At 36.0% G+C, this 22,906-nt stretch overlaps 1 protein-coding gene across 6 annotated transcripts in view; it reads left to right on the top strand.

Moving 5' to 3' along the window:
* pde10a (phosphodiesterase 10A) overlaps nt 1-22,906 on the top strand; it is a 140,336-nt gene that overhangs the window by 95,995 nt on the left and 21,435 nt on the right. For 4 of the 6 annotated variants that reach the window (XR_007933295.1, XM_051917674.1, XM_051917670.1 and 1 more), the window contains exons 4-16: nt 230-353; nt 3,962-4,011; nt 4,823-4,963; nt 6,463-6,618; nt 8,290-8,340; nt 9,312-9,370; nt 9,925-9,976; nt 11,027-11,169; nt 13,387-13,479; nt 13,961-14,147; nt 18,604-18,746; nt 19,314-19,397; nt 20,236-20,386. Coding sequence is in view for 5 of the 6 variants with exons in the window: in XM_051917674.1 (XP_051773634.1) it covers nt 230-353; nt 3,962-4,011; nt 4,823-4,963; nt 6,463-6,618; nt 8,290-8,340; nt 9,312-9,370; nt 9,925-9,976; nt 11,027-11,169; nt 13,387-13,479; nt 13,961-14,147; nt 18,604-18,746; nt 19,314-19,397; nt 20,236-20,386 (1,434 nt within the window). In the remaining variant the exon portion in view is untranslated. The remainder of the gene's footprint in view (nt 1-229; nt 354-3,961; nt 4,012-4,822; nt 4,964-6,462; nt 6,619-8,289; nt 8,341-9,311; nt 9,371-9,924; nt 9,977-11,026; nt 11,170-13,386; nt 13,480-13,960; nt 14,148-18,603; nt 18,747-19,313; nt 19,398-20,235; nt 20,387-22,906) is intronic. The other 2 variants (XM_051917671.1, XM_051917673.1) reach the window with 1 other exon arrangement.

The raw sequence follows: 22,906 nt of genomic DNA, 5'->3' as shown, positions 1-22,906 counted from the left end.
GACACCACGAATCCATGAAAACAATTTCCATTAAACGCTGTTCTTTTGAACTTTCTATTCATAAAACAATCCTGCAAAAATGTGTCAAAATGTTTGCATTGATAATAATAAGAAATGTTTCTTGCACCAATTCAGCAAATGATTTCTGAAGGATCATGTGACACTGAAGCCTGGAGTAATACAGCATACAGTGCAAGTGCATGTGAATGTGTGTCTCTCTTGTGTCCAGCAGTACCAGGACACGAATATGCAGAGCGTTGTATATGAGCTCAACAGCTACATGGAGCAGCGGCTGGACACTGGAGGAGACAACAAACTACTGCTCTATGAGTTGTGCAACATCATCAAAACAGGTCAGAGCCTTTCTGTCTCACCCACATACACAAACACTCACAGAGCCCAAATTACCCAGCATGATAAGCACTTCAGGTGAAAGGTAATCCAGCCATTCATAACACTTAATAATTCTTAAGTAACTGTACTTATTAATATTAATTAATAATATTATATTAATATTAATAAAACATTATTATATATAAAATGTTACTGAAAATTTTACCAAATTGCACACTTTGTTTTACCATTGCTACGTAAATATATATAAAGAATGAATTATAGTAAACTTACATAGCCTATATCCTTCCATCGGCCCAGACTAATGGGCCGCGCAGCCCACTTGAGTCAATTCAATTTAGCATGATCAGACCGGCTCAGTGCAGTAGTTTATTAAAAGCGCTCGTTAGTGTCAAACTGTTCGAGATAGCCAATCAAATCAAAGAAGGCGGGATTTACTGTTCACAGAAGCAGAGCAGCGCAGCGCTTTTTAACACTTGAAGAATGCGAAGATGTAAGCAACTGAACATGATGAGACAATACAGGTTTTTTTTGTTTTTTTGTTTTTGCCAACTGTTTACGATTAAAAAAAAATTGTTAAACGTTAATTTCCAGGGATGCAAATTACTACTGACCTTTTTGAATTTCTCTGATTTTAATTCCATTTACATTATTCGTCACACAATGCACAAAGGAACATTAACGTAGCAGTTTTCAGCATATGAGACAGAAGAGTGAATGTTTGTATATATGTTTCCAGGCTTTTTTTCAGTAATTTCACTTGTCTAAGAAAATTCATAAAACTCAAAATATCATTCTCAAACTGACACTAGAACATTGTAAATCTGACGACTTTCACTTTCAAGTTCTGTGATTAGGAACGTGTCATATATTAATATAAAAATATAATTTGCTAATTAGTTTACAGGCATTATTTTATATGTAAGTTTGAAATAAAGACTTTTTTAAAAAAATGTTTCTGAAAGAAGGCTGAATTTATTTGATCAAAAATACAGTAAAAACACTAATATTATGAAATATTACATTTTAAAATAATTGTTTTGCATTTTAAAATATGTAATTTATTCCTGTGATCAAAGCTGAAATTTCAGCATCATTACTCCAGTCTTCAGGGTCACATGATCATTCAGAAATCATTCTAATATGCTGATTTGCTTTACTATTACTGATTTTCTTAATTATTATCAGTGCAATTATTTGTGCTCAATTATTAATAATGGTTCTTGTTTTTGTTAGTGCTGAAAACTGTTTTTGCATATTAATATTTTTGAGGAAACTGTGATACTTTTATTTTTCAGAATTCTTCAATGAACAAAAAAAAACAGCATTTATTTGAAATATAAATCATTTGTAATAATTATAAATATCACTTAAATCAATTTAATACGTCTTTGTTGAATAAAAGTATTAATTTCTATATTTGTTTTATCTTACCCCAGACTTTTAAATGGTAGTGTATCACTTTTTCCACAAAAATCTGAAGCAGCACAACTGTTTTCATCATTGATAATAATAAGAAATGTTTCTTGAGCAGCAAATCAGCATACTGTATTAGAATGATTTCTGAAGATCATGTGACACCGAAGACTGGAGTAATGATGCTGAAAATTCAGCTTTGATCATGGGAATAAATTTTACAATATATTCAAATAGAAAAAAGTTATTTTAAATGATAATAATATTTCACAATATTACTGTTTTGCTGTATTTTTACAATTTTTACACTCTTGTCCACAATTGGAGCTCTATTCTAAAAGGACAAATACTGTAAAGTATTGTAAAAATTCTGCACTACATTCATGGTCATACATACATGGTCTTTTCTAGACCATGCCCAGAGCATTGTGTTAAATGGACTGATTTTATGGTAGGTATTGAACTTTACTGATATTAAACTGTCCCTCTGTGTAAAAGAACGGTGTAAAAATTCTTTAAAATCATTTACTATTTGCCATGAAAGACAAATTATAATGTAAAGAAGTATGCCAGTCATTCATTAATGTAAATGATAAGCATTTAAATTAAAAAATTTAAATAACATTTATATTTCTGTATTGTGTTATATTTTAATGTTAGTAAGTGGTGTTAACAATGCTCTGTGCATAATGAGCTGGTGGGTTTATGGTGTGGAGTGTTGCGGACCGGGTGTGATGGGCCGCTGTGTGCCAGAAAGTCCAGGCCACTTTTTACCCTCAGTCCACCCCTGGTAGAGAGCCTTACAGATGAAGGTGTCGTGAATCCAGGTTAAAAGGTTTAAGTACGGGTGTTCCCCATCTCTCTCCTCCGCACACACGCTGATCGAGCAGCGCTCGGCCTGTCACTTCCCATCCACCCACGCTTCATCTGAATGCTGCAGCACTGCAGAGCGCTGGGATTCAGTCCGGCCCCCTGCATGTCTCACATACACCAGCACTAGCCGCTGCACGCAAAACTTAAGCGTGTGCACACCCGTTTCAAAAATTAACTTATTTTTTATTAGGGAGCAATATTTGGATTTTCAGGGGCATTTTGTACCTTTATGAGGTACCATATTGTCATTTAACAGTGTTCAAATCAGTTTTCAAAAAGTGTCAAATACTTAATTGAATCACTTAAGAAATAAATGGCTATATTTCCATCCACCTATTTTTCTGAGCATTTTGGGACATCACATAAAAAAAAAAAAAACGCTGGATGGAAACATTAAGATGCAAATAAATTTTATCCGCTAAGCAGACATGCGCATAAACTACGATGGAAACACATTTACCGAATAAATCCCTCAATGTTCAACAAAAAACTCATGTGACTTTGCCTCAACAGTGGATGTTATTGGATAACTGGACTAACCAGCGGACCAATCACATCGCACAGCATCTCAAATGTTGGTTTGGTCATTCTGAAATGCCTGAGCCAAAGTCTGTCATCATAATGATTTGATATAAAGACCTTCAAGAAGTTTCTCACATGATTGCGTTCACAAACACCAGGCATCCGAACGTAAGATAACATGACGGCGTTTATTGTGTTTCGTTTGCCGAGTAAGCAAGTAATTTATGATGTAGGATAAAAGATCCACAGTGGCTTCCCTGATTGCAGCAACTTCCATTTTTATCACAGATATTTTGCGCCAATTTCCCAGGAAATGACCGTTTCATTCTCTTGAACACATGGGATGGAAACAGTGCTTTATTCACAAATGTTTATGCCAATTTTGCACATAAATTCTAAAATTTTGAGTGGAAACATAGCTAATGTGAATTAAGTGATATAGCTTTCAGATTAGAAGACTTTATTACTTTAAGTGGTAATTATAACCCTAGCCCTGGCTAATTTGTGACCTTGGTTCAAACACTCATTCAAAACACCCCTCTTCTTTTACGTTCTTTTGGTCCTTTGGAATACTTGGATCTTCTTCAAGAGCAAGAATTATTATATCTGTTAAAAACATTAGCCATGTGTATTAGCACTTTGCTTTTCATTTTCCCTCCTAGAAATGCCATGCTGAATCTCTGAGCCCATTTGTATTCAGTTAAATTCTTTCGGATTGTACCATTTTGAATGTACATGTCTAACATATGATACAGTACATCATCCTTATTTTTTATTTTCCTTTTTTTTTTCACAGCCACAAAAGCTGATGGATTTGCACTTTACTTCCTTGGAGAATGCAACAATGTAAGTATTTTCTGTTCTGGTTGAGTTGATACATGTTGAAAAGTGTTTAGTGGATACTGACATTGAGAAATATACTCAAACTGAAGTGTATAGTCATTAAAACCTTGATTTAAGGAAGGAAGAAAGATGGAAATCTTTTAGTGATATATTTTAGATTCTTCAAAGAAGCCAGTTTTTGCCTAGATGCTTCAATTAAACTAGGAACAATCTATATTTTGTCAGCAAAACTAATTTTGAAGCACTGAAGCTTTAGAGGTCTTAAGATCATGAGAAACATAAACTCAGCCAAGTGAGTCCAAACCTTTGATTGGTCATGTACATGTTCTGTTTGTCTCAAAATGGCCTGGAATTTCTATAGCATTAAAACACTCGAGACCCCTGCTATGTTCATTTCCTCTCTTTTATCCACTTGAGTGGTTTTGCTTAGATGGCTAGTATTGTGACCAATTCAACTAAGTTTGAAAGTGACAAAACAAACTTTTGTCTAATCTGTTTTATTTTATGGAAAGTAATGAATTGATACGCCAATGTGTGGTGTTTTTATTTTTAATCATTCATCTGTTACATTCATTTTATAATTATATAACTGTCAGCTTTAAGTGGGTACAGCTAGTCTTAAGTTTAAATGTAATTATTTTGCATATTAATAAAAGTATTGTTAACCATTTTTAGGCAAGTGCTGTATTTTAGCCATGATAGGAATATATAATGAGATTTTTAAAGTTTAGACAAATATTATAGTTACAGTGAGGAATCAAGATGTTTTTTTTAACGTCATGCTGTTTTGTTGATGTTGCTTTCCCTGTCACAGAGTTTATGTTTGTTCACTCCGACGGGGGCAAAAGAGGGGCTTCCTGGGCTCATCCCCTCTGGTCCCATCACGTTTGGGACCACCATCGCCGCTCACGTTGCAAAGACACGCAAGACACTACTAGTAGAGGACATCATGGGGGTGAGCCACATGCTGTTTTCACTCTTTTCCAAGATCTTCACATTTTTAATTTCACTGCAGCTCAGTTTGACAGTATTTGCACTAATAGTTTTTTTAAATTTTTGTATGTTAACTTGTGCTATTTCTACTATTTCAAAAAAATGTGAAATTTGTCACTACACCGAATGTGTCATGTCACGTCCAGTTTGTCATACACTGGGAGCAATAAAGCTGCGCATCATCTTGAATGTTCACTAACATGGACTATTCAGCTGTGACCTTGTGGCTACATTTGATGACAGTGAAATATGTTGTAAAAAAAATAATTTACCCTTTATTTTCATAAGAAATCCTTTGGTAAAAAGACTGTCTTTGCATGGCAAAATAATAAAATAGTTATTTTAAAGCAGTGTTTCTCAACTGTTGGAACGTGACCCAAAAGTGGTTTGCAAGACTGTTTTGAGTGGGACTGTGTAGTCAAAGAAACAACAACAAAGACGTATTTCTAAATGTTTTTCTGATGCGAGACTTTTATTTTGAAAGACATGTGTGAAAGCTGTTGACTCCTCTGCAAAGACTTTGCTCTTTTGTTAGACAAAACTTGTTTTTCCATTCCACTGCGCTACATTTCCATTGTTTTTCTATGTCTACGCATAGATGGACGTGTTTGACCATTGCACTTGCGTCTTTTGCAGTGTCATGACACGTACATGTTCTAAAAATGCGGCGCTCACGTTAAAAGAAGTTAAACTTTTAAATCCCCCATCTCTAGACCTTGCAGGGTTTTTTCATTACGCTGACCTACGTCTCATGTTGTCCTGATTCAGTATCTGCTGTCAGATGAGATGATGTCAGGCTATATGCCAGTGTCATTATAGAGTGGTGCAGGGATGATGTCAGAATCCAGAAGACTAATTCACCGCTGGTTCCTTTCTAGATTTTCCTATGGGGTTATACAATGGTATTTTTCATTTATAAGTAAAATAAAGCCTGTGGTAAATATAACTTGACGATACTTTTGACATTTTGTTCTACAACGTAAATTGCACACACTCATACCAAATACGCTAATTTTGAAGCAGTTGTGTTTGTTTATTTTTGAAAATGTATGTTTCAAATAAGAAACTAGATAAGACAGTTTGATGTGCATTCCATTCATCAAAATCTATGTCCATATGTCAAATTCCTAAAAATGTGGGTCACGGCTTAATGACCATGGGAAAATGTGGGTCCTATGACCAAACCAGTTGAGAACCACTGTTATTTCAATACATAACAAATAAAATTAATATTTTTATTATTCATATTAATATTATAGTACCTCACAAATTTTTTTCAGACAATATATAAAAAGTGTAAAAATTATATAAATTTTAGTTATAATAATTAGAGACTGACTGATTGATTGATTGATTGACTGATTGATTGTACCTACATACTTAGGACTGTTTGAATAACACCCCCTCACCCCCTTTCCCTGTGTGATCCTTGTGTACTCTTTTTTTTTTTTTTTCCTGTAGGACGAGAGATTCCCTCATGGCACAGGGCAGGACTCAGGGATCCGTGTACATTCTGTTTTGTGTCTACCCATCCTCACCGCCATCGGAGACCTCATTGCTATCCTGGAGCTGCACCGCCACTTGGGCAGAGAGCCCTTCAACCTCAGCCACCAGGAGGTACTGTAAGGGAGAAAGTGCTGGTATTTTTTTACATGTCTACTACACATGTGTCTCTGCTCTCAATTCTTTTAGCCAGGCTGCACTTTTTCCTCAGGACTATTCAAGGAATAATTTAGGTTGCTTTCAATTTAATGTCTATGGATAACATCTGTGGGATGCCTCAATTACCACAAATTATTTGACAAATGAGAAATTATAATTTATAATTTCACAGTAGTGTAAAAAAAAATGGACTGAGAACTTTCAATCTATCTATTTCATATAAACCAACCCCTTAATTGCACATACTGTAAAAACAAAACAAACTGTAATTGGTCGCTTCACATGTTAGTCAATCAGTCTCTTCCTGCTTAAAGGTACAGTCACATTTACTGTTCGGCGAATTTTCACATTTCAATAGGAATCCCCGCGATTTGGAATGTTGCGCGATGGACGAAATAATTCCCAACACAGATTTCTCAACGGGTTCAGGTTTTTCACAATTTCACCACGTTGACCTACAGAAAACTACTTAGTTTGAAAGTGACTTCTGTGGTGGCTGTGGTTTTTACATTGCTACACTATAGACAATATACAATGGACCTTTTTTTCAAGCAAAATTATGCTGAAATTTCAGTTATTTTAAATGGGTGGTCCTGTCTTGTTCAGTACAAGTTGCAATATAGACCAGACATTATGCTATCTAGGAATTCACAGTAGATTATAAAAGTAAAGTACTTTATAAAAGGTTTGGTTAGTTCCTTTGAATAGTTCTGTTGTGTTATTTCAGAGTTTTGATGACTTTACTATTATTGGAAAAAATGGATGAGCAACTTCCTTTCACTGTCCTGCAGAGTTTAGTACCATCCCTAATCAAACGCACCTGTAATTTTTAAGTAAACCTAAAGACTTGGCTATGTCCAAGAATTGCCTCTATACCCTTACATAGTGCACTATTTGAAGGGACAGCCATTTGTAGTGGTGTCCATAGTGGACATTATTACAGTATGTGCACTCATGCTATCCCATAATGCATCTCAATAACGAGTGTACAACTGATGGACACTCAATAGCTAGAGAATACCCATGCCCTGTGAGCATTGCGCCAATAGTGTTGCCAAATTAGCGATTTTGTCACTAGATTTAGTGACTTCCCCGCCCCTTTTGAGACTTTGTTTAAAAGTTTAGGGATAAATCTAGCTTCTAACTTCTTGGACAAACCTTATCTAGGTTCTTATTTTGCCCACCAATCTATATTCACATTTATATAGATCAATGAATTTGCCATTATGATGTCAGCCAGTGACATTTAACTACCAGTTTTATCTACTTTCTATTGAAAGCAGTTGGCAACACTGCGGCAAATAAATTCAGTGAATGAGGGCGCGATTTTGGATACAGCCTCATGTTAGATTTTTCAGGTGTGTTTGGTGATTAGTGATTAGTGATTTGGGATTTGGGATTTGGGATTGAGATAAACTTTGTAAGACAGCGGTCCTCCAGGACCGGAGTTACCCAGCCCTACTGTAAATGAAAATAGTAACAATAAATGTGTAATTGTATTCAAATTTGGGCTAACAAGACATTCCACCGTCAAGCGAGGCACACAGAACTATGAAGTTCTGCTTGTTTGTGGAGTGCTGGATGTGGGCGTATTGCATCTTTGGCTGAGTGTACCCTGTTTTTTAGGTTGCAACAGCAAATTTGGCCTGGGCATCTGTAGCCATACACCAAGTTCAGGTGAGTACATTTGAGGAAAACAATGCGTTGCTTAAACCTTGCTTGTTGTTGCAGATTGACCGTTTGAGTTCTGTTGCATAAGCTGTTTGATTTGGTTGTACACACGTGTTTTGATCTCTGTAATCCACTGTGTACATGGATCAGGCTGCTGGTGGGCCCAGTGTAAGCAACCAGACCACACATTAAACACACCCTCGTCTCAGGAGGTGCAATTAATGACAATGCAGTCGTGTTTGTAAGTAAACGATTGTACGACATGAATGACAACACTCTGGGCTTTAATGTCCCTGTGCATCACAGAGCTCTTTGGGAGTAGCTCTCTCTGTGGGACACAAATCTTCTCAGAAGTTAGGTAACCATCAGAACATGGTCCCGATGAGCATAGTAGACAAGAAAGTCCATAAGTAACACGTTTTAATAAAAGGCCTTAAAGGAATGGATCACAATTGAATCATTATTTAATCAAATTCTGAAAAAATTCACGCAGCTTTTTTCCATACAAGAACAGCTCTTAGTGACTAACTGTACTGATCCAAAAAGTTCTCCTTTTAGTGTTCTACATAAAAAAATAACATCATATGGTTTTAGCATGAAGGGGTGAGTAAATGATGACTGAATTTTAATTTTTAGGTGAACTATTTCTTTAGGGTGTGTTCATCCAAAAATGGCAATTCTGCTGTCATCTTCTAACCATCTAGCCGAATTATGTATCATTTTTTTTATTTCTATGTAGGACAAAAGGCATTTTCTAAAAAAACAAAACAAAACAACAACAACAAAAAAAAACCTAAACAAACAAAAAACAAGTAGATGGAGAATGAAACAGTGAAGTATTATCAGCTTTTTACACTGAGATTATAGATCAAAACATTTTAAAAAGATTGATGGCTGGTGATCAACATGATCAGTTACACATGGAATTCACTTAGAAAATCATTTCTTCAAGCTTCCTGTTCCTCTTTTGTTCGCAGGTCTGCAGAGGTCTCGCCAAACAGACGGAACTCAACGACTTTCTCCTAGATGTGTCAAAGTAAGCGAGTTTATGCCTATACGTGTGTATTGATGGAATCTCATGAAATGTGTGTTTAGTAACATCAGGATGACAGGATGGTCAATTTTTACCCTCACAATTAAATTCAAAAATAATGGCAATAATGGTCCTCACACAAAAAAATTTGCTTAAAAGAAATTAAGTCTATTTTTGTTTTAGAACCATTAAGACGTTTTGCATTGTGACATTATTTTCATGAAAATTAGGCATTACAGTAATGTGTAAGAAATATGTTTAATTACCATAAAAAATAACAATGCAAAGAAAAATGTCTTAATCCTAAAAAAAAAAAAAAAAATCTTAATCTTAAACCCTTCCAATGTCCTTTTGATTTTTGGGTTAAATGTGCACTGATATGTTTTCTTGAGATTCCTCCAAGACCTTCTCCATACTGTTGAAATATTTCAGTGTTTATTGGCAATTACCTTTATAATAACCAATGTTATAAAAAATAAATAAATACAAAAAAATACAGTATCATACGTTTATACCTTTAAAATGACAGGTGTTTCCCTCTTTTCAATTTCAAACAGAACGTACTTTGACAACATAGTGGCAATAGATTCTCTACTTGAACATATCATGGTGAGTAGATTTTCCCTCTCTCAGTAGGGTCACATGCTTGGTCATGAGGCCAAACATGCTGTTCTTCTGTCGCTCATCTGTGTCACCATCAACGCCAAAGAGATTTGTGCTATGAAAGACCTTCTCTCATTTGTTTGCCATGTTCTATGATAACCCCCACAAGTCACTGGTCACCCTACCAGCCTTTGGGCTTGTTCTTAAATGTTCTTTTTCTCATTTACTCACATGTTTGTATTCTCTAGGTTTCACTCGCGCACACACACACACACAAACACACACACACACACACACACACACACACAAATGCAAATATTCATACAATCCAAGTATCAGACCATTGGCCCCCTCATGTCTCTGTCCCCTCCTTCCTGTTGAGGAAAGCAGCACAGGAAGTGATTCAGTTAGGTCAGGGAGAGGACAGGCAGTCCGTCTGACACCGCTCCAGCAGTTCTCTGAGCTCTTGGCTTCCCTCTCAGGGATTAATTCAAATATTACCTCCGGTTTTGGAAGTATGTGCTTGGAAATATTGAAGTAGTTAAACGTCTTTCTTAGTTTCAAGAGATTTCTCACTTGTCAGCAGTTTCATAAAGCAGAAGTTTATCTTGGAGGGGATAAGAAGCAATGTGTGACCAAGTTGTGAAATCCAGAGGGAAGAACAAGTTCCTCAGTTGCTAGTCTCACATAGACGCATATATAGTGGTCGACCGCAATGGGATTTTCAGTGAGTTTCTCATAATGCTGATATATGTACAGTACTCCATGAATATAATACAATATAATGACAGCAAATGAAATGTACACCTGAGATTAACACATATTTTACACAAGATTTAATCATAAATTTAGAAACAAAATATATTATCCATCAACAAGGCTGACAGAATATAAGTAACAAAATAAATTATGGTTATCAATGCTGATGAACTCACTGCAGATGAACCACACTGGCATGGTAATTCTGTTAAAATGAATTCTTCCAAAAATATACATGTGTTGCATTGTGTTGTGGAGAAATGTCATTAAGGAAATGCCTGTTTATTTGTGTTCCAGATATATGCAAAAAACCTGGTTAATGCGGACAGATGTGCGCTTTTCCAGGTGGATCACAATAACAAAGAGCTGTACTCTGACTTGTTTGATATCGGGGAGGAGAATGAAGGGAAACCCGTCTTTAGGAAAACCAAAGAAATTAGGTGAGCACCCACAATTCCTTACCCAGTCATGTTTGATTTTTAACATCCTCATAACATAATTGATTTATGTAAAAATAGTTGGAGATTAATGGAGATTAATTGAAGAATTGAATCTTTGACTGTTGACAGTAAATCAGTACAGTATCAGGTTGCTCAATGACGGGCAGTATAGCATCAACATATATGTTCAATGTCCTTTATGTAGAGTAATGAATGAGTCATTCCCTTAAAAAAAGTGCGTAATTGTTTGCATTGAATGTGCACTTTTAGTGTACAGCCATGGCCAAATTTATTTTGTGAATTATGTGTTTTGCGAAGTTTGCTGCTTCAGTTGTGGTGATTGTCAGGCGATTATTGTGCAGAATGATCAGATGCAATTTAATAATTGCAAATAATTACAAATAATTGCAAAAAGCTTCATTGGCCAAAAAAAGAGGAACTTTATCACAAAAACCCAAATTTCAATGTTTTTTGGCCTTGGCACAAAACATAATTTCACTAATCTTATCATCAGCACATGGGGAAGTGTGAACAAGTACTAGTCAGGTGAAATCCCTCTATCATTCTGATTGGATTATAAGACTGCCAAAAAAAGGAGAGAATAAGTGCCTCCAATTGTGTTCTTGTGTTAGCAATGGTTACCTCCAAAGAAAGACGTGCAGCCATCAATGCTTTGCTATCAAAATGGACTCACAAGGGAACTGCTGCAAAGAATATTGCACCTGAAAGAATCATTTACCAGATCATCAAGAACTTCGAGGAGAGAGGTTCAACTGCAGTGATGAGGGTTTCAGGAAGTCCCAGAGTGTCCAGCAAGTGCCAGGACCGTCTCCTACTGAATCGTGTCACCACCAGTGCAGAGCTTGCTGTATGCACAGTAAGGTGAAGATTTTTGGACAAAGGCCTGGTGTCGAGAAGGGCAGCAAAGAAGCCACTTCTCTCCAAGAAAAACTTCAAGGACAGACTGAAATTCTGCAGGAAGTCCAAGGATTGCACAGCAGAAGACTGGTATTTTCTCTGATGAAGCCCCCTTCTGACTGTTTGGGACTTCTGCATAATCGATTGTCCAAAGAAGAAAAGGTGAACGCTACCATGAGTCCTGTGTCGGGCCAACAGTAAGGTGTCCTGAGAGCATCCTGAGAGCTCGGAGATCATCACATTAGCTGTGTTAGAAATCGCCCCCTATACCCTCATTCACTTTTCCCTACATTACTCCACTCAGTAGTGGCCTTTGCTAGATTTCACCCATTTTACTTGAAACAGACCTCAGAACAGAAGGAGCCTCTGTCCATTTGCGTTTGAAAAAGAGGCCCTCCACCACGGAAGTTAACAGGGACTTGGGGCAAAAATGCCAACAAAATTAATAAAAATGCCCCCCAAAAATCAAGATATATGAGGCAAAAATGTCCCTGTATGAGTTCTTGTTTTTAATATTTATTACAGGATATAAAATGCTGTTTTCCTGAATATCAGCATGATTGCAAATGTGATAGCCTATTGATTTTCACAGTTCAATAAGCAAAAAGTTAATGTTAGGTGACTTTCATTTTAGACTTTTTTAGAACCTTGTCTGTTTTATCTCTATTTTGCAACAAATCCACAGTAGAGCCATCAAAGTACAGAGAGAGCTATTCGAAAGCATACGGAGCCGTCTGCTCTCTAAACGCTCTCTGAGTACTTTGATATCATACACCAATTGGTCTGCGCAGTGCCACTGTCAAGTCAAACACACCTAATGATTTACTGCTACCTACTGGCAGTTTTAGTTTCAATACTTTTTTTCATCATTTCATTTTTCTATATTTACATCTCGTGCCTGCGGGAGCACAAATTTTGATCAACTCCGAGCACTAATAAGGCAAGAATGGTTCGCCATCAGTCAGGATTTGGCCCAAAAGCTGATAGAGCATACCAGAACAAATTGCAGATGTTATGAAGAAGAAGGGTCAACACTGTAAATATTGACTCTTTGCATACATCGAATGTTTTTGCCAATAAAATAAAAGCCTTACGAAATGCTTATCATTGTTTTCCAGCATACCATAGAAGCGTGGAAAAAAAAATACTGAAGCAGCAAACTTTGCAAAACACAAAATTTATGTCACTGCCAATACTTTTGTCCACAACTGTACTTCTATCTTAAAAGTATATTTAAAAAAAAAACTGTACTTACAGATTATATAATACACTGCCACTGACCTTTAACACTCACCCCAGGTTTTCTATAGAGAAAGGAATAGCAGGTCAGGTGGCACGAACGGGAGAAGTTTTGAATATTCCGGATGCCTATGCAGACCCTCGTTTCAACAGGTAATAAAGATTTTCGAAATAATTTTTTTTTTTTACTATGGTGCAAAATAATCTCATTCTCATTACTCTAATGTGGAAGTAATAATATATTGTTATTATTTGTTGTACTGACAAAAGAAAAGTCCTAAATAGTCCTGAAATAAATATCCCATTTCTTTTGATGTTGAGGTAAAATGTGACCCAAATGTGTTTTGGTGAGATTCACCCAGCAGATGCATGATATGGGTGTATTGTTGAGTTGGACATGTGGACACACAGTGGTCTGTGGTTCTAGGTGATGAAGTAGACATGTCAGATGAAAAGGGGTTCTGGATTTGTGTAAATCTGGAATAAGATGATTATGTTAAGCCCAGATGAGCCAGCACTAGAACCCGTTGTATGTTTAACTCAATCCCTTACTCAATCATATACAAGCAAGCACTATGAGTGTTCAGCTCAGGGAATGTGTGCATTTGTGTGTCATCTGTTCTGCTTTTCACAGAGAAGTAGATCTCTATACCGGCTACACGACGCGGAATATCCTGTGCATGCCCATAGTCAGCCGCGGGACTGTGATTGGTGTTGTACAAATGGTGAACAAGCTGGGAGGAAGTGCCTTCACTAAAACTGATGAGAACAACTTTAAGATGTTCGCCGTCTTCTGTGCTTTGGCCTTACACTGTGCAAATGTAAGTGAGCAGACCTGTATCATGACCTGGAGTCTAATAAAACATCTGTCGACAATAACCTCACACAAGAAACAGGCTCAGGACTGTCAGCCACTTGACCCAAGTCTCATCAAATAGCAGCTTATAAAATGACTAAAGCATGTTAATATTTAAAATAGCAAGAGTGCGCTACTGCCATCCACTGATGGGGTTTTTATTTAGACAGAATTCAACACCTTACATGTAATGCCAGTGATTTCTTTACTCTTTGTCTGATTTATTTGAGGTAGAGTGAAAGATGTGGAAAGTTGTGGTCGACCGATATATCGCCAAGGCCGATATTTGGCATTTTTGAATTATCAACATTGGCCAATTCATTTTTTTATTTGGCTGATGTGTCATGCGATTATTTTGACAGCACTGAGGATGGCTCATTATTAGTTTTTTTTTATTTTTATTTTTTTTATTATGCAAACAAACAATTACAATATTTACAGAAAAGAAATTAAATACAAATACAAAGACCAACAAAACATACATAACAGCCAGTATGATTTGGGTATGTGTGTGTGTGTGTGTGTGTGTGTGTGTGTGTGTGTGTGTGTGTGTGTGTGTGTCTGTGTGTGTGTGTGTGTGTGTGTGTGTGTGTGTGTGTGTGTGTGTGTAACTAAGTGTAACTGGGTGTGGGAGTGGAAATATATGAATAAAGGAGCATGTGGGAAAGTACAACAGACATAACCAGAGTTAAGAAAAATATATATATCAAAGAGGAGAAAAAAAAAAAAAAAATTGACAATAATAATGATGAAGATAATAATAGTATCACATGCAAAAAATGAGGAAGGTGACAATAGCAACAGTATTAATAATAAATAATAATAATAATAATAATAATAACAATAATAATAATAATAATAATAACAATGATAAATCCAATTAATAAGAAATGACAAATAGTAATAATAGTATTAGCAGTAGTAGTAATGCTAAATATTAAGAAATATACTCATTTCATCCGGAATGAGGGGGAGGTTAAAGGATCAGGAAGAGGAAAAATAAAAATAACAGTAATAGCAATAATGATAATAATATTAATAATGGTAATATTGATACAGCCATTAATAGTAATGATAATAGTAGTAGTTGCAATGGCAGTGATAATAATAATAATAATAATAATAGTATTAATAATGGTAATATTGATACAGCTATTAATAATAAGATATTATAAAGCTGCCTCTATTCCCCTCATGGCCATGGCATAGGATAGACCCCCGTCAGTGTCATGTTGCAACGAGCTATCAAGGTGCGGTGCTGCGGGGCCGAGGGTCCCAAAATCCATCCCCATCCCCAGCCGTCCCACACATGCCACACTTACCCTGTCTGTTTTTTTTTTTTTTTTTAAATAAATATGGCTGCTTTCATTGTTATACTCATGATGTTTATGTCAACTAGTGTATAATGCATTAAAAAAGCATGGCGTGCAGCATGGAACCAGCCCAGTGCAAAGCCCAGGCCGCCACGCCCACGCCACACTTACCCTATGTGTGTGCATTTTTTTTTTTTTTTTTTTTTTTTTCCTTCTCTCTTTTTTTTTTTTTTTTTTTTCCTTTTCCCTTTCCTGCATTAAACTTATTTTATGCTCCAAATGAATGTGTGTGTGCACCTCATCTAATATGTGAAGCATTAAAACAGCGAGACAAGTGCTGAGCCAGCCAGAGACAAGAAATCCCAGGTGAAAGTACAAGCTGGAGGGCGAAAGCCCAAGGCCCCCGGCCCCACATCAGACCCACCCACACCTAATCAAAACCGCACATGTCAGGGACTAGTATGCCACAGCCAACCAGGGTCCAGAAACAGCAAAAAAAAAAAAAAAAAAAAAGGAGAGAGAGAGAGATTTAAATATTCGCACTCATTATTAGTTTACTGTCTCTATTCTAGTAAATTATTAGACAAAACTGTTAAACAAAGGATGTTTAAATGACATTCACAGTACTCATAAAAGAGTAGGCAAAAAGTACCCAATGACTTACTATTTCCAGTAAGATTTTGAAGTTTGCATATGATGGATACTTTACTATCCCATGAAGCCACTGGAGAGGATTTGTGAATGGCAGTGAAGCCACATAAGTGACGCTGGTAGGTCACGTGATAATAACAGAACGATGAATGTAGTATGTCTGGATTACATTCATACTACACACACTCATGCTATATACTGTAGAACAAACTTTTTTAGTGGCCGTAAAGTAAGTACTTATTCAGTACTTACTCTAGAGTAGGGCTGTGACAATTCCTCGATTAAATTCAAGTGGTCAATTTTTAAAAATCCTTGATTGCAATTTACCCGTGTTGAGTTACCGGAAAAATACCGCAAGTGGCGCATTCCACGGATGAGAATCCATGAACCGCATTATTAGACTGTTTTCTAAGGCTGCACGATGTATTAAAACTCTTTAAAAACCATACTATAGCATAGTGCTATTGTGAATTCACAAAGGCAGCGATTCAATTAAATAAATGCATGACCTGTGGGTTTAATATATATATGCGCTTTAATTATTTGCATGCATGAAGGTTATGTGCGTCTCAGAGCGGCTCCGTTCACAGTAAATGCTGCTCTGAACTGTTATCATTTACGCGTGGAGCGTGTCTCAAACTCCATCTCTGCATTTTCTGCGAGTTTGTGTTGCTTATAACATTCATCTAGGAACACAATCTGCACCAGTTAATCGGATTTGTGAGGTAAATCATTTATAAACCAACACAGGAGAATACATCAATCTGTTTGTAAATATGCGAACAGTTGTTCATCGCGATTTCAAAATAAAAGTTTAAACCCTCACTCATTGCATGTTGTAATGTTCACATATTCTTCTTCAAGAAATTACAGTGGTTGTGGCATTTTTTATCATAAAGAAGTGGCCAGATATTAAACATTAAGTGAACATACGTATGAATGAAATGTTTGACCAGTATTAATCAAGGATTTGATCTGCTGTTAAAGTCCCCCTGAAATCAAAATTTAAGTTCTTTAGCTTTTAGTATGAATATGTTAGCCTTAATGTTATGAATAAGCTGGTGTGTTCCAAAACAATGACAAAATTTGCATTTAGGAGATATAAGCATTCAAAACGTACAGTCTCTCACTTCTGCTAAAATGGATCACGGATTTTCTTGACATCACCGCAGACTTCAGCTTCTTATCAAATCTTCTGTCCAATCAAATGCTCTGTAGAATCTGAAGTCCCGCCCCCTCCTACACTATAAACAGATGCTAAAGCTGCGGTTGAAATCAGTCATTTGTTCACACATTTACTAGTTTCTACATGGTGAATGGCACATAGTGCACTATATAGAGGATAGGGAACGATTCAGATGGTAAATATGTTTTCCTTTAATGCGAATGAAGTCTGTTTTCGCGTTAGTGTCACGTAAAATGCGCAAGTAGTCTGCTCCGGTCCAGAGACATGAGAGCAAAGCCTTTTGAATTCTGCACAGAATGCTGTATTTTAATGTGATATAGAGGAGATTAGGATGAGAAACAGTTTGAGATTAGAAGGAAACCAAAGCTTTACCGAGCTCAGCGGCTCTGGCCAAACTGTGACATAAACAAAACGCTATTGGCTATTTTAAAAAAGGGGCGAGGCTGCTCGATATATCCCGCCCTGTCTTCCTGTTTCAGTTGAAATTACGTCAACACATTGAATAATGCTGCACGTTCCAAGACACTTTATTGGGCCTTTAAAGTAGGACAACAACAATCACCAGGCCGTTGGCACCCTCTGCAGGCATTTGTTATAATACTTAATGTATGTAAGTTGATTGTTTATATTATGTATTTTAAGTGTTTTTCTGTATAACCATATGATTACTTGCTTTTGAGACTTTATTTGAACCAAAAATTATATATGTATTTTAAGTCATTTTAAAGGCTATTGTTTGCTTAGGTCTATTTTTATTACCACCAAAAAAAAAAAAAAACTGATTACTCGTTTAATCGTCAAAATAATCGGCCGATTACTCGATTATCTAACGGACAAATCTGTTTATCTTACTGATAAAGGTCAAGACCAAATTATTATTTTTTTCTTTTTTATTCATTTTCAAATTATTTCTGATTCAGTAAATATTATGTAATATAAATATAAATTTTATTTTATTTTTAATTTTAGCAATTGTTATGCATGTGTTTTTACTATCTTGATAGTGTGATGTAATTTATATCAGTCATTGACCACCCTGCTTTCTAAGGTATCGGCCATCAAAAGAATCAATATCAGTCAACCACTAGTCCACTCAATTCTTATGTTGCCACCGCTTTATGGTATCTGAAACAATTCTGCTAACGTAGAATAGCAGATTATAGAAAGATAGTTAGATAGCAACCACAATATTTTCAGAGGGTTAGACTATTTTGCATGTATATTTTGCATCTGCGTAGACACATGGGGTGTATGTCTGTGTTTGTGTTTAGATGTATCACCGGATAAGACATTCAGAGTGCATTTACCGGGTGACAATGGAGAAGCTTTCGTACCACAGCATCTGCACATCAGAGGAGTGGAAGACCCTCACACAACTCTCCCTCCCTACAGCCATATATAAAGAGATCGAACTGTGAGTTTACACTCTCATACATTAAAGATCACTGCTACATAATGGCTTTCAGTAATAAATCATTTAAATAGCTGTAAAATAAGCACTAAAAGCAATGAACTGAACATTTGTGTTGTATATTACAGTTTGTTGAGTGCAATAAATTACTTTTTTAGATGATTACTACTTAATTTTTCATATTAATTTAATCATATTTCGGTTGCCACCGTATAATAAAAGCAATAAGGCAGTCTAGGGCAAATGTAACACTATAACACTTAGCATCATGTTACTTATTGTGTTTTTATATATTTATATATACACACATATATATATATATATATATGTATATATATATATATATATATATATATATATTTATCACAGATGTGTCAAGGTTTTAATACTGTATTTTCATTATGAATTATGAACGTTTTTTCATGATCCACAGGAACTAAACGTGCATATTTGTTTGGTGTTATTTTCATGCGTGCAGTTGTAATCAGGATGTATTGAGCACTTTTCAGGCTCATATTTTACCTGTCCAGATTTGAATTGCAAACAAACTGTGTCACATTTCTGTCTTAGGTTTCATTTTGACATTGCCCCTTTTGAGGAAATGTGGCCTGCAATATTTGTATACATGGTTCACAATTCTTGTGGGAAAAACAGGTAAGAATGTGTACATTTCTATAAGCTCTGTGTGTTTTATCACAATGTATCCTGGTTCACCTGGTTTCTTCAACTATGGGCACTTATGGTCCTCTGGACTGAATATAAACTGTCTTTTTACACTCCCACAAGTTTATTTAATTTTGAACAATGTCCAACAGTGGACATGCATCCATCAGAGCAGTATTCTGTCAATATTTTTAAAAATCATAAATAAATGTAACTTCCACCACGTCTATCTATCTATCTATCTATCTATCTGTCTGTCTGTCTGTCTGTCTGTCTGTGTCTCTCCGTCTCTGTCTGTCTCTGTGTTAATCCTTCAAATGTTTGATAAGTTGTAAATAATAGTATGCCCTTAATACAGTACATGTTCAGTTAAAGGGATAGTTCACTAAAATGAATATACAGCATAAGAACAACAAGGTGAGTAAATGATGACTTAAAATTTCATTTTAGGGTGAACTATCCATTTAATTATTAATTAAACTATTTGTTCAGTTAATCAATATCTTCCTGTGTGTTAATACTTAACTACAGCATAATTATGGAGCGTTAAAATAAAGTATTACCGAATAATTCATATTTTCTAATGATTTTCACATTTTAGGATTGAACGTCTGGGTCTGGGACCAGAGTAGAATGATACAATATACATAAAAGGCATTAGAAAAGTAGCAAAAATAAAGGACCTTGATATAAAAATATTTAAATCTGTTGTCTTAATAAAAATGAATCCTTTGGACATAAAAGTGTCCGTAGGTGAAGAAACACCCATGTACGATACTGCTTTGACAAAGCAAAGTTGTACAGTCACACTTTCTTTGTGTAATTAAAGCTTTGAGCAGGAGAAACTGTGTCGCTTCACTATGTCAGTGCGGAAAAATTACAGACGAGTTCCATACCACAACTGGAAACACGCTGTGACGGTGGCACACTGCATGTACGCCATTCTGCAAAAAACCACTGGGATATTCACAGAGCTTGAGGTCAGTATCATTCTCATAATATCAGTTCTTACAGTGAACTTGCAAAAGAATCATTTCACATCAGTGTTGGGGAAGCTACTTTGAAATGCTAAACTATGAGCTACTAACAAGAAGTAAGCTATAGTTACTGAAGGAGTCCAGCAACCATTAAAGTCATTCTTTTACTAAATTCCTCCATTTATTTAATTATTTATTTAATTATTTATTTATTTTTATTTTTGGGGGGGGATAGTGGGAGGTTTATTTTGCTGACTGACCATGTGTAAGTAGTAAACAGTAATCCCACTATGGCTAGCGCTCACATGTCTGCCTTGCAGCAAATCAAACGTCATATGATCTAATTAATATTCATGAACCAACAAGTGCCTGGCACTGTGTGCTGAACTGCTAAACAACAAAGATCTAATTGTTTAACTTTTTATGACAAAAATCCAATTGTGAGTGCTGTTTATGGAAAATTTAGGTTTTATGCTTTGACATGGTATCTTATACAGTGGTGGCACCCAATTATTGGCACCCTTGGTAAATATGAAAAAAGGTAAATATGATCAAAGATGACTGTAAAAATAATTCTGCATTGTTTATCCTTTTGATTTTTAATCCATAAAATTAGCAAAAATCTAACCTTTCATTGAAGGAAATGAATTGAAAATGGGAGGGAAATCACATTATAAAATAAATGTTTTTCTCCAAAACACGTTGGCCACAATTATTGGCACCCTTTTATTCAATACTTTTTGCAACCTCCTTTTGCCAAGATAACAGCTCTGAGTCTTCACCTATAATGCCTGATGAGTTTGGAGAACACCTGACAAGAGATCAGAGACAATTTCTCCATACAGAATCTCTCCAGATCCTTCAGATTCCCAGCTCCATGTTGGTGCTTCTTCTCTTCAGTTCACTCCACTCATTTTCTTTAGGGTTCAGGTTGGGGGACTGGGATGGCCATGGCAGAAGCTTCATTTTGTGCTCAGTGACACATTTTTGTGTTGGTTTTGATGTTTGTTTTGGATCATTGTCCTGATGGAAGATCCAACCACGGCCCATTATTGGATTTCTAGCAGAAGCGGTCAGGTTTTGATTTTTTATCTGTTGGTATTTGATAGAATCCATGATACCATGTATCTGAACAAGATGTCCAGGACCTCCAGCAGAAAAATAAGCCCACAACATTAAAGATCCAGCAGTATATTTAACTGTGGGCATGGGGTACTTTTTATCCATGTGTGCACCAAACACATCTGGTGGGTTTGCTGCCAAAAAGCTCTTTTTTTAGTTTCATCTGACCATAGAAGCCGGTCCCGTTTGAAGTTCCAGTTTTGTCTGACAACTGAATATGCTGGAGATTGTTTCTGGATGAGAGCAGAGGATTTTTCTTGAAACCCTCCCGAACAACTTGTGGGGATGTAGGTGCTGTTTGATGAAAATTAATTTTTTTTAAGGCTTTCTGAGACTCAAGACTCAACTAATCTCTGCAATTCTCCAGCTGTGATCCTTGGAGAGTCTTTGGCCACTCAAACTCTCCTCCTCACCGCGCATTAGTACGATTTAGACACACGTCCTCTTCCAGGCAGATTTGTAACATCTTTAGTTGATTGGAACTTCTTAATTATTGCCCTGGAAATTGGGGATTGTCAATGCTTTAGCTATTTTCTTACATCCACTTTCTATTTTGTGAAGATCAACAATCTTTTGACATCAGAACTATATTCTTTGGTTTTTCTCATTGTGATGAATGATTATGGGAATTTGGCCTTTGTGTTTCCTCATGTTTATACTCCTGTGGAACAGGAAGTCATGGCTGGAAAATTTCATGTTCATGATCACCCTGGTGTGCTAAAAAAAAAAAAAAATGTAAATATGAATGGGAATATACTTCAGAGATATTTTACTCGTAAAAAAATTCTAGGGGTGGCCATAATTGTGGCCAATGTGTTTTGGAGAAAAACATTTATTTCATAATGTGATTTTCTCACCACTTTCAATTCTTTTCCTTCAATGAAAAGTTAGATTTTTGTTAATTTTATGAATTACAGATCAAGCGGATAAACAATGCAGATTTTTTTTTTACAGTCATCTTTGATCATATTTACCAAGGGTGCCAATAATTCTGACCACCACTGTATGAGTCTATCCATGCAACCTAACATTTATTTGCAGTACTTGGTTACTTTTTGTGGAAAGTAATGTGTTACTTTTTCTCACCTGGGCTGGGCTTGCTTGTTTGTTTTTAATAACAACAAAAAAGTTTCATTTCACACCAAAATTGAAATGAATAAGCCTCAGGCTGAAGGAAATGCAAATTCACGCCTGTACAGTAGAGGGCGCAGCTCAAACAAACCTTTCAGCTGTGCTGCCATTCTGGATTGCAGAAGAATATGATGCAGGAGAAGAAAGTTCAACACTCTTATTTCAGTAATACATTTTTAAAAAAATAAATTCTGAGTTTGCATGTCACTGTTTTTATTCATTTTGAGGAATACTGAATCTGTTTTTAGATGCCTGCTCACATTTAGTCTA

Source organism: Ctenopharyngodon idella, chromosome 13 (genome assembly GCF_019924925.1).
Source record: "Ctenopharyngodon idella isolate HZGC_01 chromosome 13, HZGC01, whole genome shotgun sequence".
In the NCBI taxonomy this organism is placed as follows: domain Eukaryota; kingdom Metazoa; phylum Chordata; class Actinopteri; order Cypriniformes; family Xenocyprididae; genus Ctenopharyngodon; species Ctenopharyngodon idella.
Note: the sequence above shows the minus strand (reverse complement) of the source record. Positions and strands in the feature narration are given on the sequence as shown.